Source organism: Colossoma macropomum, unplaced genomic scaffold, assembly GCF_904425465.1.
Source record: "Colossoma macropomum unplaced genomic scaffold, Colossoma_macropomum, whole genome shotgun sequence".
Lineage (NCBI taxonomy): Eukaryota > Metazoa > Chordata > Actinopteri > Characiformes > Serrasalmidae > Colossoma > Colossoma macropomum.
Genome location: NW_023494803.1, coordinates 10,679,702 through 10,699,559, shown reverse-complemented (window position 1 = coordinate 10,699,559; position 19,858 = coordinate 10,679,702). Strand labels below are relative to the sequence as shown.

At 40.4% G+C, this 19,858-nt stretch overlaps 1 protein-coding gene across 1 annotated transcript in view; it reads right to left on the bottom strand.

Moving 5' to 3' along the window:
* Positions 1 to 19,858, bottom strand: part of kcnk18 (potassium channel, subfamily K, member 18) — a 31,070-nt gene extending 11,212 nt beyond the window's left edge. The window contains 4 exon segments of the mRNA XM_036593695.1: positions 82 to 450; positions 452 to 876; positions 15,789 to 15,935; positions 19,654 to 19,858. Coding sequence (XP_036449588.1) covers positions 82 to 450; positions 452 to 876; positions 15,789 to 15,935; positions 19,654 to 19,858 — 1,146 coding nt within the window.

The following is a 19,858-nucleotide window of genomic DNA, read 5'->3' as shown; positions in this document are numbered from 1 at the left end:
GCTAACGTAAAGGAATGTCCCATATTTCTTCCCATGAATCCTTCAAGCTGGTCACTCCCCCTGTACATCATAGTTACCCACTTTCCCCACACCGATGCAGCTAAAGCAGCGAATAAAGCGGTGGTAGCAGCTAACGATGCGTGACTGACCCAGCTTAAAGGCCATGCTCATGATGGCCATGCCCATGATGATGAAGAGGAAGGTGAGCATGAAGAACTTGGGATGATTGGGAACAATGTCGCCGAAGCCGATGGTGGTGAGAGTGATGAAGCAGAAGTAAAAGGCATCAAATGTAGAAAACTCCCTTTCCCACAGTGGCAGTATTAGGGCACAGCTCAGGATGTAGGCAAAGACCACCAAGAGAATCACCAGGAAGGGAACTTTGAAGCGGTCCATTTCTTGGCCAATGGATGTGAAGTCCCAAATCTTGAAGTCTTCAGGCGGAGGGGGTCATTTGGTTAAGTTCGGGGCAGGAGCATGAGCGTGCCAACGGCCAGTTGCATACAAACTTTTCTCTGGCAATGATGCGGTCAAAGATCTCCACGTTGTCGAGGACCTGCTTAGCCTTTTGCTTGATGGACAAGTGGATGGCTGTCGGCCGGTCGCCCGGCGCCTCCTGCGACACCACATCCCGGCTGAAGATGTAGGTGCCGTCACGGATGGTGGCGAACTCTCGAGGCTTCTTGCGGGGGCTCCAGACATGCAAGAGCAGGCGCTTGCAGCGGGAGTGGAGGCTCTTGTAGCTGTTGAAGAAGAGCTTAGCCAGAATGTCACCAACGTCCGAAATGACCAGCAGCATGAGCGGGATGCCCACCATGGCATAGAGGATGCACGCCACCTTGCCGGTCAGAGTCACTGGGTAGATCTCTCCATAACCTGAGAGAGAGAAAGAGAGAGAGACAGAAGAGACAAAGAGAGAGAGGAGACAGACCAAGAGAGAAGGAAAGAGAGAGACAGACCGGGAGAGAGGGTGAAGACAGAAAGAGAGAAAGAGAGAGAGAGAGAGAGAGATAGAGAAAGAGAAGACAGAGCGAGAGAGAGAGACAGAAGAGAGAGAGAGGGACAGACAGTCAGAAAGAAGTGAGAGAGACAGAGAGGAAAGGAGGGGGGAGACAGAAGAGAGAAAGAGAGCTCAGATAGGTGTGATGGTCACGTGTCCACATACCATATAGTGAGCTGAACAGTGATAAACATGTTTAATTCTAAAGGATAAAGACAGATTGGAAAATGGTCGCGTAAAAAGTGCATGATGTGATTATAAAACATGTAGGACACGGGCCCTTTAATGCAACACTGGTGTAAATGATGCCACCTGCTGGCCGCTGTTAAAAGTGCACTGCTGCAGTCCCAATGGGACACATATGATTTCACATATTCTGAGCATGCAGCATGCTCTGTTACCCAACAGAGTTAAAGGAACCTCACTCTGTTTGTTCTGAGTGTGTGTGTGTGTGTGCGTGTGTGCGCTAAGTGCCCCTGTTGGGTGCCACCTGTGGCTTTATCTATGTTTACAAATCCTTCAGCTGATCTTGAGCTAACGATTGGCTGAATTCATGAATGTTTCTTTAGAAATAAAATATAGTTAAAAATTTCCTTTTTGTGAACAGAATTAAAGATCCTTTTTCATGAATCCAATTCCCATTCTTTTTCCAAACAAAGGTTTACAAATAAAAGTTTTTAAAGACATACCACTCGTTGTCCTGTCCTTACAGTCCATACAAGAAAACTAAGCTGGTCATTTATAAATTAATTATCATTTTCAGTACACAAAACCACACAAATATTATAGGTGGGAAATAAAATGCAAGAAGCAGGATATAGGTCTTATAAAAGTACTGCGATTCTGCAAAAAATACAGATAATACAAATGGTCAAAAGTAAATTCCACAGCTAAAAACAGCAGCAGTCAGGAGTTTTTTAATACTTTAGTTCATGTTTGTAGATAACAGTGAGTCATACAGTGTCAGAAACTACATAATCAAGTCTATCAGAGATACTGAACATCTCCAGTTTGGTGAATGTGTGAAGATTTAGGCCTGCAGTTAGCACCGTGCTAATGTGAGCCATATAAGCCATTATTTGTTAGCTACATTGGCCTCGCAGCTTCAATGCAAAGCTAATAAAGAAAAATTCCGACTGAACGCTGAAAACATTTGAGGTGCAGGGAGGACTTTTTTTGTTGAACAATCTACACATTTTTTGTCTACACCGGGGTCAGCAACATGTGGCTCTGTAGCGCACTTTTACTGCCCTGTTGAGGCTCCACAGCAGAATTAGATTTGTAGGTAAAATAAAATAATCCCCCTTTGCAGTAAAGTAAAGCTCTGCTGATCGTTCAACACAGTTTAACAATAAATGTTCTTAAACACTGGAGTTAATGTAGAACTGCTAATTCACCCTTTTACCCTGAGGGATGGTGTGCAGACTGCTGGTCACCATAGCAACACAGACAACAGTCTTACCTAGCTAGTAGCTAACAAAATGGCAAAGAGAGAGAGATTTAAGACGAACATCGATAATTTGTAAACGAATGGACTTAAATGGTGCAGTAGGTACATTCTGGCACCTCGTGCACCATTTAAGGTGGAACAGAAAAAATCAAACAAGAAGCTGGCAGATGAGAAGCTGACTTCAGTCTCGTAAAAAAACGAACGTTGAGAGACATTTTACAAGAAATTTTTGAGGAAAAGTTTCCTGCCAGAGATGCGAGAAAAGTGGCTATAGCTGAGCTAAAGCTTAAAGCAGAGCAAAGTAAGTCTGTGTTTTTGTTTATATTTTTTAGCCTATACTAGCACATCAGCACATACTGAGACATATTTACAGCCAAGATGGTAAAATGGACATAAAATGTTGTGACTCCCAAGGTGGTTTGATTTTTGTTGAAAGGACAAAATGGCTCTTCTTAATGTTTGGCTTGCCGACCTCTGGTCTACACCAGTAGGTAGTGAATGAAAAGAGAAGTGCTGCTAGCTTTTAGCTGAGCTTTCCTCATCCTTCTGTGGTGTGCAAACAAAGCTGTTATCAGCTCTTAGCCATAGCGTTCACTGAGAGTGCTACAGGATCAGATAACAGATCTAAACAGACTGGAGGAAACGATGTATAGATCTGCTCCCTCAGGATGCTGATGAAAGCATTGGCAGCTCTAAAGCAAGTCCACAACAACTTTAACTGTGAGTCACTGTAAGTAGAGTGTATTACAGAATGTTAGTTGGTCGTAGCGATGGGCGCGGCTATTTCTATATACTGAGGTAGGTATTCGAGCAATCTTTTGCCTGGAGATTTATGCACCTTATTGCTGCGCCCCATGATGCTTTGAGTGGCTTATGGACAGAACTTCCTGTAAATAACCTTTATTTTTGGCATCAGGGCTGAATCATTTGGAAAAAATATCTAACTGCGATTTTTTTCTGACTAATATTGTGACTGTGATTATTTTCTATAAATTAATATTTATAGAAATTAAGACCAGAATATCCCCTTTTTCTGGCTTGAGGGTTGAACGCTGAAGGCAGTGTGCCGGACTGCCAGTAAGTTGTGGTTGTGATGTCACAACACATGGAGGTTTGGTTGCCTCTGATTGGTCTAATGCATCTATCAGCAGTTCACAAGCTCGGTGTTCTTAGCTTAAAACCACAGATTTTTGATAATGTAGGCTATAACAAAAAAAAACACTGCAGCTCTTACAATTTGGAAATTGTACTCTCTTAAATGGTGATTTGAATATAAAAATGATAGCGTAATTGGGATGCTTAAATGTTTAGTACAGATATCTGTGATCGATCTGTCCTGAAGCCTGAAACTGTGTGAGAGAAACACTTTCCTCTGGGGGAAATTGTTTCTTTTTACCTTACTTTTATTTCAACTTTTCAATTTGTTCACACTTTTAAGTACAGGTGTAAAACCACAGAGCAATGGCATTACACAGCATGTCTAATGTAAAAAAAACTCTCTTTTTCTTTAAAACCAGTGCTAAAATAATGCTCCTTGTATGGTATGTTAGCGCCAAGCTACCAGGGTTAGCTTGTTTGTCTTGGATTATTGGAATGCTAGCATGTTAGCCGGTTAGCTCTCTGCTAACTTGCTCAGACCACACTAATGAGGACAGAATATATCCAGTTAAAGAGAATATAAAGTGTAAACCAGGTAAAAATCTTGGCAGCAAATTTTCCTTTTCTTTTTATTTCTCTTTTTCTTTTAAACCAGTGCTAACATACTGCTCCTCTTATGGTATGTTAGCGCCATGCTACCAGGGTTAGTTTGTCTTGTATTATTGGAACGTTAGCATGTTAGCTGGTTAGCTCTCTGCTAACTTGCTCAGACCACACTAATTGAGCACGGAACATATCCAGTTAAACCAGGTAAAAAGAATCTGTTGGCGACAAATGTGTGATGTTCAGCTGGCAGTTCTTCACCTAGTTGGATTTTATGTGCACAGATTTCAACAATAAGCTTTTTCAAGTACTGATTACGAAGCCACATTCATTTGTCCTCTGAAGCTCAGCACTGTCTTGAGAGGTTTATGTTCACCAAATAGCTGATGTAGCAGTTAGCAAGCTGGCTAACTCATCACCATAAAAAGTAAAAACACAAAGTGAACAAAATTATGTTAGAAAATTGCACCCTGCTGAAAAAGCAGCACAGTCCAATATGAATTTCATGCTGGTCTATAGTGGTTTATGCTGGTATAGTGCTGGTTTGGTGCTGGTTTAGCAGGTCACCCAGCATGTTCAGCGTACCAGCAACCAAAACACAACAAGCGCACTGCTACTGGCTGGCATTGGAGCCTGAGACTTTGGAGGCATGGCTATTGCAATGACCACACGTAAAGGCTCATAGTATGCGCATGCCTTTCCAAAAAGTGACTATTTATGTTGTTTATGATATTGTCTGTTAGTTTAAGTTGTGTATACATGTTATTTGTGTTATTTAGTTGGGGTCTTGTGTTTTTTGCATGGGTTGGTTGTCATCTGGATGAAGTGTCTGGGTAGAGGTGACCTTCCCTGCGAGTTTGGGGCTCTGTATGTGCCCCTTTCTGCAGGTATGTTCAATAAAGAGCACTTTTTGCAGCAGAGCATGGCTACCCCTGTTTTCTTCCTCTGCCAATGACACACTGGTGTCAGAAGTGGGATTGGGCCCCCCAGTGGCCTAGAGGACTCGAAGGCAGATGGTGAGAAAAGCACCGCCATGGGCAAAAGACTGTGATGACGGGGACGACACTGCGAGGCTCCACGGTGCGGCAAGACTGGAGGTCAGAGCAAGCACGGGAAGGCCAGACAACAGGGCCGGTGTGAGGAGATTCAGCAGCAAATTTGACATGGCGAGGCACCGTATGCTGGTTTTGCTGGGTTTTCCAGCAGGTTATACTTGCCAAAGCACAGCGCTGCACACTGATCTATATAAAAAAAAATAAATTATTGGCGTGATTGGCGGCAGTGAGGTGACTTGTGTGCAGCTGCAGTTAGGCAAAAAGCTAACGTTGCAGTTAGCAAGCTGGCTAACTCTTCAAAAAACCCACCAAAGTTAAGATAATAATAGAAAAAGTAACATAATTAGTGAAAATTCACTGGCAAATGCCATGTGTGACTTGAAATACAAAATCTAAACTAAATGTTTTTGGTGATTTATTTACTTTATTTCTATAGTAAAAAATCACTTCACATTAAGTACTGATCAAAATGTTGGTCCAACCTAATTTAATGAACATTTTTGATTATTTTAAAGCCATTTTGGACAAAAACTCCTAGTGAAATGCTTGAATTTTGTTTCTAAGACAAAACTACATAATGAAGTTGTCTTTTATAATTTATTTCCCAATCAAACATTTTAAATGTGAAAAAATACGTTAAAATACTGTGCAAAAGTCAGAGACCATCCTTCATACAGGTGTTAACTCAAAGCTAAGCTTGTGTAGCTAAGGATGTGTAGCTGTCGAGAAGCCTCACTAAGAAAAGGAGACAGGCACCTCAAATAAAGAAGCTGAACAATGGACTGACCACCCCAGAGTCCAGACCTCAACAGATTGTTAGATTACTTCAGAAAATGATCAACCAACTTCTAAGACTGAGCTTTGGAGGTGTGTTTTATATTTCGTTTTTCAGGCTTCTGTGAAATTTTCTATTAAATATATATTCTCTTGCTTTTTTTCTGACACTGAAAAACAAATAAGAAGTCTTAGGAAACAGCACCATGTGATCGCATGTGTATCCCAGGTGGCTCCTCGTGAAGCTGTTTGGAGGAGGGCATCACTTCTCACTTACTTGGAATCGCAACGTTGGAGAATGTGTGAAAAAGAAAGACAGCAAGAAAGACAAAGTTTGAGAGGAAAGATGGTGTGATAAAAAGACGGAGAGCCAGGTCTACAGAAGAGTGGAAAAGAAAAGGGACAAGAGTGTGTATTAGAGCACTGTTAATGGCCCTCCTCCTCCTCGGCTCTTCCAATAATCAATTTAAGATTGTTAAGAATACTGTTGACGAAACCTACACAGCTCCTGCCCCCTCAGACCTAATGCACATCCGCAGCTCGCGGCTAATGGACGAGGACATAACGGCCTGATGCTGAGCCAAATCAACCAGAACTCTTCCTCTGGACGCAGTCTCTGCATCAGAGACGCTGAACTACATAACCACAGCCTGTTCATATAGAGACAATCAGCTATCATCTTTAGTGCTGAACATTTTTCTTGGTCCAGTTACACGGAAGCATCATAAACTATCTACATGCTTCCTATTTCCTCCTTAAATAATCTCTAATAGACTCGATTATGTGGTTTCTTACACTGTATGACACACTGTTATCTATAAACACGGCCTAAAGTACATTAGCATAGCTAAATGAGTAGCAGAACACATTTGGAAGCATTTGGATTTTGGAAGTTTTAATCCTTTGTAATGTATTAATGAAGTACTTTTGGCTCCAGGGTGGAGATTTTTTAAAGCTATGAGGAAAAAATGCAGCTTTTTGAAAATGCTAATATCACGTCATTAACTCATGCAGTTTTCATTTATTCAGGTGTGCAGAAATATGTCTGAAATATGACTGATGAATGGTGTTTTCTGTGTGGTCATAATTCTCTGTTTCTGTGTTTCTGCGGTTGTTTCTGTGTGTTGATAACTCCATAATTCAAATAAGACGAAAAGCTAAAACAAAAACCTCATCTTCTCTGCCTGATCAGGACTGTGTGGATGTTACAGAGATGTTAGCGTAGACCTGGTTGTGTAAACCACCCCACGGCAAACAATAGGTTTTCTTTCAATTTTAAGCTTTTATTTTCTGGCAGAAATCAGAATCTGTGTGAAATACCGAATTACGGAGGTCTGACGCCCTGCGAGTCAAGGTCTACAGTGTTTGTAACATAGCGCTGTCACGTCATAAGAAAATCTCTGCTTTAGATTTATGGTGTTCTCACAATGAGTGTGTTTACATGCACCTAATAATCTGATAACTGCAGATAATCAGATTTTGTAAGTAAACCGTTTAGCACGTTTACATGCACTTGGGTAATCAGATAATGGAGAAACTCCAGATCTACATGAGTCAGGCAGTAATCAGATTCCTGCTTTACAACCAGACAATTAACTCACAGAAGACGACGTGACATAAAAGTAATGTAAAACTCAAACTTCATGCCGTGGCTTTTTTAAACATTGCATCATCTACAAGATGAAGAATATTTAAATCCTTCATTTTGTCAAGAATGTAGTTGTTTCAGCGTCGCTGCAAAAGTGTCTTGCTGGCTTCTTGCTGCAATGCTGCTTGCTTATTTGCTGCACCGCCATCTGTTTTCGCACATGAACAGACTGAGAAATCTGAAAGAAATCAGAGTAAGAGTTCACATGCACTGAAAAATCTGATTGCTGACGTAAAATACAGCTCTCTTTACTGGATTTCTTAATTGGATTTCAAAGACCTTGCTGTTTACATGACCATTTGAATAATCAGTTAACTACAGAAATCTGATTATGATCGGACTGTTGTGTGCATGTAAATGCACTCAATGTTCTTCGTGAGGGGCGTGACATAAAATTTTATGACTCCAGCAAGGGGTGATAATACCCCACTGGGATTTTTTAAATAAAGGAGATAAAAAATATTTTTAACAATATCTGGATCCGTGTGGACGAGGCCTCAGTTTGGCTGCAGTAAATGCGATCTTTCATACCAGCTGCTTGTTGCACAGGCCATGAGTTACAGCATATGTAGGGTATCGAACTGAGTAGCTGCCAATAAAATCGTGTTTCCAAAGCATCAGCTGATACATTTTTCAGGATTCACAACTTTGGGCCGAGATCTGGGTTCGAAGTCCAATACGGTTGCACAATGTGTCTGTCCCTCAAACAAGCCCCCCATCAGTCAGTAGCATTATCATTTGCTAAGACGCATGCTTGACAGGCTTCTTGAGTATTAAATGGATTAAAAAGAAGTTGTCCTTTCAGGGGTGTGCCAGATTCTTTAGATTTATATATTCAAACCGCAGAGCAAACAACATAAATCCCGCTTGAATTCCTGCCTTGTTTTTCGAACGTATTTGTGGCTGTGATTTGGTATAAAAATCCCAGTGATATCACCTGGATTTGGATACTAAGCTCAATTCTAGCCTCCTGCAGAGTTTAGTTCCTAATTTGGCTCATCTGGCTCTAATACTGAGATGATGTGATGAGCTGGACTAGGTAGGTTTGGAAGCAGATTGTCCAGGAGTTTGGCAGAGTGATCTCTGCTGGAGCCCTTGGGACATAGCTTTAATATGAGGCTGACCACAAAGAGAGAGGGAGGCAGGGAAGTGTAGAGAGCTGAGTTAAGCTGAGTGAAGCTTGCTTTCAAAGAGAACTTGTTTTTTTGCAGTGGTGGCGCCACACCTCCAAAAGTGGTGGGGAAAATTTGCACTAGGCCACTGACTAAGTAACTAAAACTACCTTTCATGTCATGCTAATTACAGTCTCTATAAACCTATTCATGAGTTTTTGTGAGATTTTATCTTTTTCATTTGGTTTGGTTAATAAAAAGAAAATATAAAATACAGACAATTAATGTTTGTGTGTCACCAATTTGAATGAAACCAATCTGTTCGCTGATACTTGGACGAGAAACACGTTATGCGATCCAGGTGCCAAGATTAAATGCATTTTACTAATTTGCTATTATTTTATCGCCCGTTATTACGAGCAGCTTGTGCTGCAGAACTTATATCACAGTCTGTAAAGGGTAAACTGTTAAAAACTGTAGACTGTGTGGACTGAAAAAAGCAGCCTCTGCTGGTGAATTCTCTAGTTTGGTGTGGACCAACGTAAAAATGTGTTCCCACCAGCAGTGAACTCAAGCAGAGGTCTGTAGTTCATAGTCCAGTTCTTTGGTGTGGACCTGAATATGGATGGAGTGTTCACTTAAAAAACAGAATGAACTAAAGAGAAAAAATTCACCCCAAAGCTAAAATGGCGATTTTGATTGGCTCTGCCAATGTGTTTGATCTTTTCTCTGTTTGTATGGTCAGTGCAAAGGTGTATTTTAATTTCTTTATGATGTATGTGTCCTGAACTCAAATAGTAAATGGTGGGTCATCAACCCAGTACTTTAAAAAAGTAATGGGTGAAATGATTGCTTGCCCCCCGTGGAGACAAGATCTGGTCTCTGCCTTGCTCTTGACTTGGTGTCGCCTCCTTTTAGACTCAATCTCAACAGTAATATTCTTGGGCTACAGCCCTACATAGATCTACAACATTTTATCTACTGGATGAGCGGTAATGCTGGCAGTTACACTACAACAAGTTCATATAAGGTTTAAGAATGTGAACAACGTGAATTATTTCAAAGCTATACAAACGACACAAGTTCAAAAGGGTTCAGTGAGAGCAGTGATACGGACAACACAAAAAGTGCTGCCCACAATTCTCTAAGGACTCCGGTAGACCTTATGATTTACTAATGGAAACCAGCTGTATAATTTTCTAAGAAAATGGCTTAATATGTTCTAGCCTGTTAACTGTGCAGTGCAGAAACCCATTTTAATGGTTTATGTGATGGTGACATCATCATTTGAGAGGAAGACGGTTACTGGCTCAGATTATACAGTCATTTAGAAGAGCCCCCAAACAGAGAACCCCCCTACAGACTGGCAAGCGGGCATCAACAGGTGTGCTTTCGGTCTGACTCTCGCTCTTTCTTTCTCTCTCTACCCATCAGCTGTTTGGAAAGCTCTCAAAACTCATTTTCAGTGATTATGTTAGAGACAAACTATTCTATGCTGTCTCTGTTTAGCTTTCTCAGCCTCTTCTAGATGCACAACTGAGAGAAATATACAATGCAAATGGCTTAATTGCAGGTCTGTAAACAAACCGTGGGGGATAATGTTCCAAAAATCCATTTTGTTTTATCACTTTTGGTATCCTTTTATACACACATGACCTCAAATAACTAACCTTTTAAATCATTTATATCCATTATGAAGTGGTCAAGACGGTTCACAGTTATGCCTACCTCTGGTAAGCATGTTTTCTGGGCCTACTTCCTAATAGCTGGCTTCCTAATAGCTGGCTCAAGGTTTCAAACCAGCAACCATCTTTATCCATCCTCTTTCTCAAATGGGCTCAGTTTATTTTTAGTATGTTAGCAAGCTATGTGCTACAGGGTCAAGGTTGCTAAGCTAGACTATTTCAAAGCTTTGTAAAGTGAACTGAAGAAGGCTGGTTTAGTGAATTCCTCAGCACGCCAGCAGCTCTGTCTTTCTACTGAGCCCTGAACTGAGACTATCTTAGATAACGCAGCTGGGTGGGCTAAAGAGCTTAGCATGCAAATATGAAAATGGTCCTTTGATACTACAAGAATAGACCCAGCTCTGCATAGCTGGCTAAATGACTTAGCAGGATATTTTTAATATAAACTTTCCCTGAATGACTCATTAGAATGCTAAAGCTACAAAACATTTGGGCTAAATTGAGTGCAGAGTGGTGTCAATATTAGAAACTTCTCCAGAAGTTAGCAACGAAAGTTTGGCTACCGTCTCTGCTTCCCAGAAATATGAAAAAAAAAAAACCTTTTACTTGTACTTGTGTTTTGGTAAGTTTTAGCCAAACAGAGGTTTAACTGTATTATTGGGAGAGCTTCAAACTAGCTAGCTGGCTAGTATGTCACACAGTATTACAAACATAAATTAGCATTAGCATTACCCTCTATGGTGGGAGTGAAACATTACTGTGCTATCTGCTTACTTCTTCTTTACTTTCTTCTGAACTTCTTACATTTAAACGCTCATGTCAAGCTCCTCTATTCCCCTAATAGTGAGGAATATTAAGAGATTCTCCTGAGACAAAGAAAAGCCATTATTGATTAACACATTTTGCTTGTGGGCTGCCTTAGCAAACCCGCTAATGAGTCACATATACAAACAGACGGATGTCATTTTGAGGTCACTAAACAACCACGCTTTCTGGTTGACCTCATAGGCCATTAGCCTGCAGGGTTACTACAGAAAAGGATGCGAAAGTGTGCTGGCTCCTTCCCCAGAGGCATTACATACCCAACGGTGGAAACCACTGGGATACTTGCATCATGTTTGCATCATTTACTGGAGAGCATTTACTTCTTTGTTGTTAAAGACAGTTGCTCATGGCTTTAGAGCTCCAGCTATTAAGAACTTGTTTACCTGATAACAAGCCAAATCACAGCTTTTCCTTATTACATTAAGAACAATAACATGAAGAAGGCAATTACAGCTTCATGGTTTCTTTAGCACAGTCTGCATCTTTCACAGTTAATTTATTAATATGAAGTGGGACAGTAGATAGTACAGCAATTTCCTTCAAGTTTCTCCACTGAAAAAACAGCTTAGACCAGCGTGAATTCCATACCATTCCAGCATATCAGCATCCAAAACACAACATATGCTGGTTTTGCTTGTGACCTGCCATGTTGGTCTATCTGTTTTATTCTAGCAGGTTTAGGAAGTCACGAGATGATATCTATTAGTGACATCTGACATCTATTTGTATATCCAGCTTTAATCAAGTGGCACTTTGTCTTTCTACTGTACTTCTGTATGCAGTGCTGGAGTGGGTTATATGAGACTGGACACATTTTGGGCCAGTTACCGTAGGCTATATAAACCTATGCACATAAAAACACAAACTGTAAATTACTGTTCCTCTCAAGTGGGTCAAAGGTGTGGACTTGAGTCATTTGGCTTGGACTCAAGTCACGAATTTGAGACTCGACTCAATATAATCAAAAAAGACTTACGACTCGATTTTGACTGGAACACCAATGACTCAGACTTTGACTCAGACTTAAGCCTCATGACTCGGAAAGATTTGAAACCCAACGTGGAAGAAACGTGGAGAGTCTGACTGCGGACGGGACTCTACACTGCTGGGTACTTTTCATGTGAATGAATTTATTTCCTGCTATAAATTTGATAAATAGCAACGTCTTCAGATGTCTGTTACTGTGCTTATGCTCGGCTTATTTCATTTCAGCAGATAAGAGAAGTGTTAGAGTTCAAGTTCGATCCATAAGCTGGAAACAAGGGAAGCATGAACAGCATCAATGCGCCCTCATTCAGCTCTTAAACTCTTACTGGTGAAACTTTCTAAGCAAACGGAACATTTTCCTCAAGAAACAGCTCTCTATTTGATCAAATTTAACAGCTCTGCATTTAAAACAAGCGCAGCATTCACCACAAAGCTGAAATTGACTTTTTATTCGCCAGCTTCATATTCGAATTTGGCGTTCCACCTTAAATGGTGCAGCAGTCAGATGCCGGAACGTAACTGCTGCACCATTTAAGGTAGAACAGAAAATATGAATAACAAGCTGCTGGCACATAAAAGTCAACTTCTGCTTCGTATGTTCACTATCATTTGCTGCCTTTTCTGTAAACTTTGTTCAGCTCTGTTGGTTTGGTTTCCATTATCTTCTAAATTCAGTTCAAACTGGCATTTATTTTTAGTTTGCTAAGTTTTAATGACATCACCTAGAGGTAACATACAAAGACAAAAACAAAAGCCCTAAAACTGAACCTTGTGGCACTCCACAAGAAATGTTAATATTTTTTGAATTAATGATTTCCCAATGAAACTAAGAACTGTGTATTTGTTAAATATGATTTGAACCATTTTAATGCCTGAGAGGCCTACGCAGAATTCAAGATAGTGGATTAGAATCTTGTGATCACTGGTATCAAAAGCTGATCCAATAAGACCAAAATAGAAGGAAAAATAGAAGCATCAAGGCTGGGCCTTGGTCATGAACCAATGCTGTCTCAGTACTATGGTTACAACGAAAACCTGATTGCAGCTTCTCAAATAACTTGTCTAATATTAGCATTTAACTGTTCTAAAAGTATTAGGTATGGAAGGCTCCATGCAACTGAAGAACATGAAGAAAAAGAAAAAAAGGAAAAATTCTGTTCATTTACTTAATTTAAATGCACAAGCTAACTAGCCTTTCTCTGCTAAGTTAGCTGTTAGCTAGCAAAAGTTCTTTATTAGCATTAGCATTAGCATTTTTCTGAAATGAAAGAAAGTGATGGGATTTGCTGTCTGCTTTTCTCTTCTCTGTGCTTTTGGAAGAAGGCAGTGTCGTATACTAGAGAAAATACAGTTACAGGTTCAGCATCTTGCATTTTGCTAAATTGCTGCCATCATGCTAGTGTTTTACATGTGAACAGTTACTGAACCACACCCAGAGATTGAAGAGCTTCTCTCTTTCTGTAGAAGTTCAAGCCTGGGTTCATGTACAACTTCTGTCTACAGACAGATTATCCACCTGGGCGGTCGGTTACTGACTGGTATGACACTTTCATTTCTTTCTTTTGACAAAGATCCTCAAAGCTAAAAGTACATGTCATAGATGCTGACATTCAAATGAGCTCTGCTGTAGCTCCCGGAGGCAGACAAGTGTCTCCCACATTTGATCATAAAAATATCCCTAAAACAGAGCATCCTTTTCTGTTGTCCTGCCTAATCTCTCTCGGGAGATATGCATGTATGACTCTCTCCTGTCCATCTGCGGTTGGCTTGGTTACAGTAGGTGGCCCTGCGTTTATTCTGTATGTACATGACAGGCCATTATAGCCAAAGTACACAATGTGTCAGTGTGTCATGCAAATAATGTCAACACACCATCACACTTAGAGAGAGAGAGGGACAGAGAGAGAGAGAGAGGAGGAGGAGGTCCTGTTAGGAGGTACTGTTTGAATTGAGTACAACTTAAACTCTTTGCGTGAGGGTCCAGTCATTTCTGTTTAGAGAACTGAGAGCAGGGGCGTTGTTTTGGGTTTCGGATGAGTGAAGTGGGGGAAGCACACACACACACACACACACACACACACACATACACACACACACTCACTAACACTACAGAACATGATATTTAGCTTGCAACAAAATCAAATACCGTATGGCAACAGGTAACATTAGTGTAACCATGAAAACAGGTGTACTGTATCCAAGGAAATGGATGTAAGACATAATAACAGTAACAACACAAATAAGTGTTGTGTAACTGTAGAAAAGGGTGTAGTGTATCTATGGAAATAGTTATAGTGTATCCAAGGAAATAGGTGTGGTGTATCCACGGAAACTGGCATAATGTAACCATGGAAGTGGGCATAGTGTAACCATGGAAGGGAGTATGCCATAACAATAGAAATAAGCGTAGCGTAACCATGGATATGGGTATAGCCTAACCGTAGAAATTAGTACAGTGTATTTATGGAAATGGGTATAGCGTTACCATTGAAGAGGTTGTAGTGTAACAATGGAAATGGGTACAGCGTAACCATAGAAATACTGTTGGTAAAGCCGTAAGCGAGAAAAGGTTCTCTCAGTTGTGGAGATTTACGCATGCTCAGCAGTCAGAACAACCGAAAAAATGTTTTTTTTGTACATTACTTGAGCCAAACGCTGCAAACTATTTACGTAATATTTAGTAGATTTTACCATAGATTTCAAACATGTTTTTGAAACGATATTTAACCTTCAGTTTTAAGCTTTTATGTCTCTCTCCATTTGAAAAGTTGGAACCCGGTCATGTATGCGACATTGCCAAGATGGCTGCTGAGTGACTTTCTTATAAAGACTTGGGTGTAGTGTGACCATGGAAATGGGCATAGTGTACTAATAAAAATTAGTATAGCATAACCATGGAGATCTGTGTAGTATATCCATAAAAATAGGTATAGTGTAATGATGGAAATGGGTATATGGGTATACGGAAAAAATGGGAATAATGTAACAATGGAAATCGGTATTGCGTATCTTAGGAAATGGTTGTGGGTAATTCATGGAAATGGGTATAGGGTAACAATGGAATTAACTGAAATGTATCAGTGGCAATGGGTACAGTGTATGCACGGAAATGGCCATAGGGTAATAATGGAAATGGGTTTAGCGTATCCACCGAAATGGGACTAGCATAACCATGCAACTCGGTGTTGCATAGTCACAGAAATGGGTGTAGCCCACTGGTCCATTTATCCGTGGTCTAGATGTACTTCAGATGGATTTTCATCAGTCAGCCCATATTATAACTGTATTATCTAATTATTTGGATAATGATAGCTGGGCAGTAAGAGTAGACCTGCTCTATTGACACTTCCCCCCACAACCTCTAGATTCATCTAAAAGAGGGACAAAAAAAGTCCCCCACCTCCAGTGGAACCTACACTTATGCCTCAGTGTTATATCTGTTATGCTACTTGGCAGAAACTGTTTCCTGTTCAGAACTCATTTGTTTCTTCAAAGAACGAGCGAAGGTGAAAGAGGATAAAGAGAGAGACAAACAGAAAGTGGAACCTCACCCACAGTGGTGAAGACCGTGCAGCAGAAGAAGAGCGAGCCGTAGAAGTGCCACCTTTCAGGCCTCTGAGACCATGCGGCCTTGTAGCTATTCAAGATCCTCTCAAGATCTTGGCCCACGTCGTTCAGCAGAGCGTCTTCAGGCTTAGCTGGTGGAGAAGAAGCTCAGAGTAAGAAAGTGATCCACAGTTCTTTTAAATAAAAGAACTTTCTCTGAACCTGCAGGGTTCGCTGACATATCACAATATCATAATTATAATTACGCAATTGTGATTTGCCTTGCAATTTGCCATAAACACATCGGTGAACCCTTGATGTGACATTTAAAGAGCAGCCTACGTTGTATTGTGGGTTGTGTGGTTCTTCTTGCCTCGTTCTCACTTCTTCCTAACACCAAGGTCCAGTCCCAGTTCTTATTTTTATCCCTACCCCTTGTTTCTTGTTTTGGAGTGTCCCCTTGCCCCTTGGAACTGAGTTACAAGTTGTAGTGGTTGAAATCTTCCATACGAAATGGGACCCTTAAATAAAAAGAGCATTACTTCATTAACAGGCTACTAGTGCTGCTCTGTAGGCGACCCTGCCAGTCTGCAGTGATAGCAGAGGATGGCAAAGTTCAGCAGCCTCACTGCTGGGCTTTAGTTACATTTAGGACATCATATGCCTTCAAAGAGGGGCAATTATTCATTATTACCCACCCCTAATTCTTCAGTGATATGAAGCCGAAGTCAGATATTCGCCAGCTTCTTGTTCCAATTCTTCCGTTCCACCTTAAATGGTGAAGTAGTTACACTCTACTGCTGTACTGTTTAAGGTGGAATTAGAATTTTAGCTAGCTAGCCACCAAGACATCAGCATACTATTAGCAATTTTGTAAGCTTGTTATGAAGAAAAGGACCAAAATACACTAAAACAACATTAAATATTAAAGATAATACAATGATTATCGTAATTCTTAATGGAGAAAATACATTTGTGGGTTTCTTTGGTCACTTGTGCAGCCATCTTGCCGGTTTTTCTTTGTTTCTCGTAACACTCTGTTTGCAGTGTTTCTGAAAAACCTCCATTTGGAGAGGCATGTAGCCCTAACACTTCACCCTACCCCTCTATCTCAACAAGAATCAGGACACCCTACTCCTAGACATGAATGTGCAAAGCAGAGGGCTAAGTGGTAGAGGCGAGAGGTGAAATGGGATTGGGCCCAAATCTGCTGTGCAACATTTCAGATTTGGCCAATTTATAGATTATGATTCGAACTATTGTGATTGTGAAGTATAAATATCGTGATGACGCTTCACAAGCGATGCAGTGTGCAGCTCCTAGAAGACGTTTTCCTCATATTTCTTATAAAGTATCATATTGTGATTGCACTGCTGCAATATATTGGAAACACATTAAGGAACCATTGATGTGGCTTGATTAAATATCTGCCCTTGCAAAATTATCACCAAATTGTTTTATGTTTATTGAATCACATTCATGTGACTGGATCAGAAACACTCATTCTACACATCTGAGATTTGATTGTGCTCACACAACACAATTCCAAATGCAGTGAATGGATCAGGGCAGGGGTCAGCAAGGAGGCTCTTTTATGCCCTGTTGTGGCTCCACAGCAGAATTAGATTTGTAAGTAAAAATAAAATAATCCTAAGTCGCTTAGTCACCAGCTTCTTGTTCGAATTTTCCCGTTCCACCTTAAATGGCGCAGCAGTTACATTCTGGCGCCTCAGGCACCATTTAAGGTAGAACGGGAAATTCAGAACAAGAAGCTGGGGAACGAGAAGTGACTTCAGCCTTGTAAAAAATCGAACGTTGAGAGAAATTTTAGAGAAACTATTCCACTTTTGAGGCAAAGTTTCCTGCTGGAGATGTGAGAAAAGTGGCTAAAGCTCAGCTACATTTTACAGCCAAGATGGTAAAATGGACATAAAATGTTGTGGCTCCCAAGGTGGTTTAATTTTTGTTAAAAAAACAAAATGGCTCTTCTTAACATTTGAGATCATGACATGACATCATGACATGAGATCATGACATGAGATCAGTCGCAGAAATATGTCATATACATAGAACATATGTTCTCTGTAGATCAGGGGTGCACAACTCCAGTGGGCTGAGTAGATGTAAAAGTACAAATACGAATTACTCAGGAGAGTAAAAATCCATTCAAAAGTGGTAACATTTTCTTCTACACTCTAGTTTTAGGTTCTAGCTATTAAGAAGGTAAGTGCTAGGTAATTATTTTGGCTAACATAATGGTAAGTTCCAATACATTTTAACTAAATTACACTGAAGCAGCCGACAGGATGTTCTGTAAAACGGGGTGAGTAATCTGACTGTGTAAAATAAACAGAAACACCCTACAGGTTCTAGATATTGATAAAGTATCTAGTAAAATATTGCAGAATTTAATAATTACTTGGAGTAAAATTTCACTATATGTCACATGTGTAAGCAGGAGAGTAAGCAGTACAACGACCGTGAAAACCACTGCTTTTTCACAGCCCAGATTCAGTTTCAGTTCTAGGTAATAGACAAATACATACTGTATGTTTATCCAATATAACTGCCTGCTATTTTTTTCAGATCTACTTTCCTGCTTAATCGTGCGAAATTTGTACTCACCATGTTGCTTCAAGCTATCTAGTTAAATATTATAATAATAATACTTATTAACTTAACATAGAGCCTGTTCATTTCAGGGTCATTTAGTTAGACTGTCTGGTTACTTATCTCCTTTTTACCTAATATAATTACACTTAGCTCAGTTATAATCTAGAACATGTTTGGCATTTCAGTGTTATTTACTTACAGGGGAACTCCATCAGCTTTTCAAAATTTCTGCATAATTCAGTGTTTGAGATGTAAACAAAGCCATTCAGAGTGGTTTGGTGTGAAATGCTCCGATCTAGAGAAACTCAGTGGTAGTGATAGAAACCAGGGGACGCCATGACTACAACACAAATATAGACATTTTATTTACTATCCAAAACCACCAGTGAACCAACACTGTCTTCTGAATTTTATATGGACTGTTGATGATGAAAAATAGTGGAAAATCTGAAGTAATAAGTTTTCTTTAGGGACTATTTTGCCTCACCACACCCTGCATGTATCCCTCCGCCATGAATGGATTTTATGGTAAAAATCTTCTCGAAATTGTCATAAAACAATGTCTCAGATATCAGGCAGTGAATTCATAACCATTTCATGTAATAACATTCTGTGAGGGAGCTTTTAGGGGTGGACGTCTGGTTCCTATCACCACCACTTTGAACAATTCTGACTCTGTAAGTTTCTCTAGAACAGAGCATTTCACACCAAACCACTCTGAATGACTCTTAATTATGTAGATCATTTTTGAAAATTCCCTTTTAAATTGTCTCGGAACTGGGACTGTAAAAGAAAGCATTACCAAAAATGTTATTTGGGGACAAATTGATACCCACTGAATTAAACTCATCAGCTCATTAAGAACCTACACACTTAGAACAGATGGTTCATCAAGGGTTCTTCAGAAAAGGTAATGGTTCTGTTTAGAACCATGAGTTCTATTTCATGCATAAATGGTTCTGTGCATGGTGAAATGTTTTTTTCAGATTGATGGAGAATGTTTTGTGGTTCTATGTAGCACCAAAAAGGGTTCTTCCACTGTCACAACCTTGATAGAAATAGATGCATATATAGAACCAGTAATAAAGTAAAACCAATACATTCTCAATCAATCTAAAGAACCATTTTTTGTGCAAAGAACCATTGAAGCATGCAAATGGTTCTAAACAGAACTCATGGTTCAAAAAAGAACCGTTGCCTTTACTAAAGAACCCCTGGAGAGCCCTCATTTTGAAGCGTGTGATGCGGGTTCATTACCGGAGTTGTTGCGCACCGTCTCCACCACCGCTCTCACGAACTCCCGGTATCCCTCGCGCGTCCCGTTTCCATTGCTTCTTCCCTCGATGGCGTGGAAGACCGCGGCGCCCAGCAGCGCGTAGCAGACCAGGGAGAGGATGAGGATGGCGTGGGGCAGCAGCGCCACCGCGCACGCGGGACCCCGCCGCTTCTGCTCCGCGCGCAT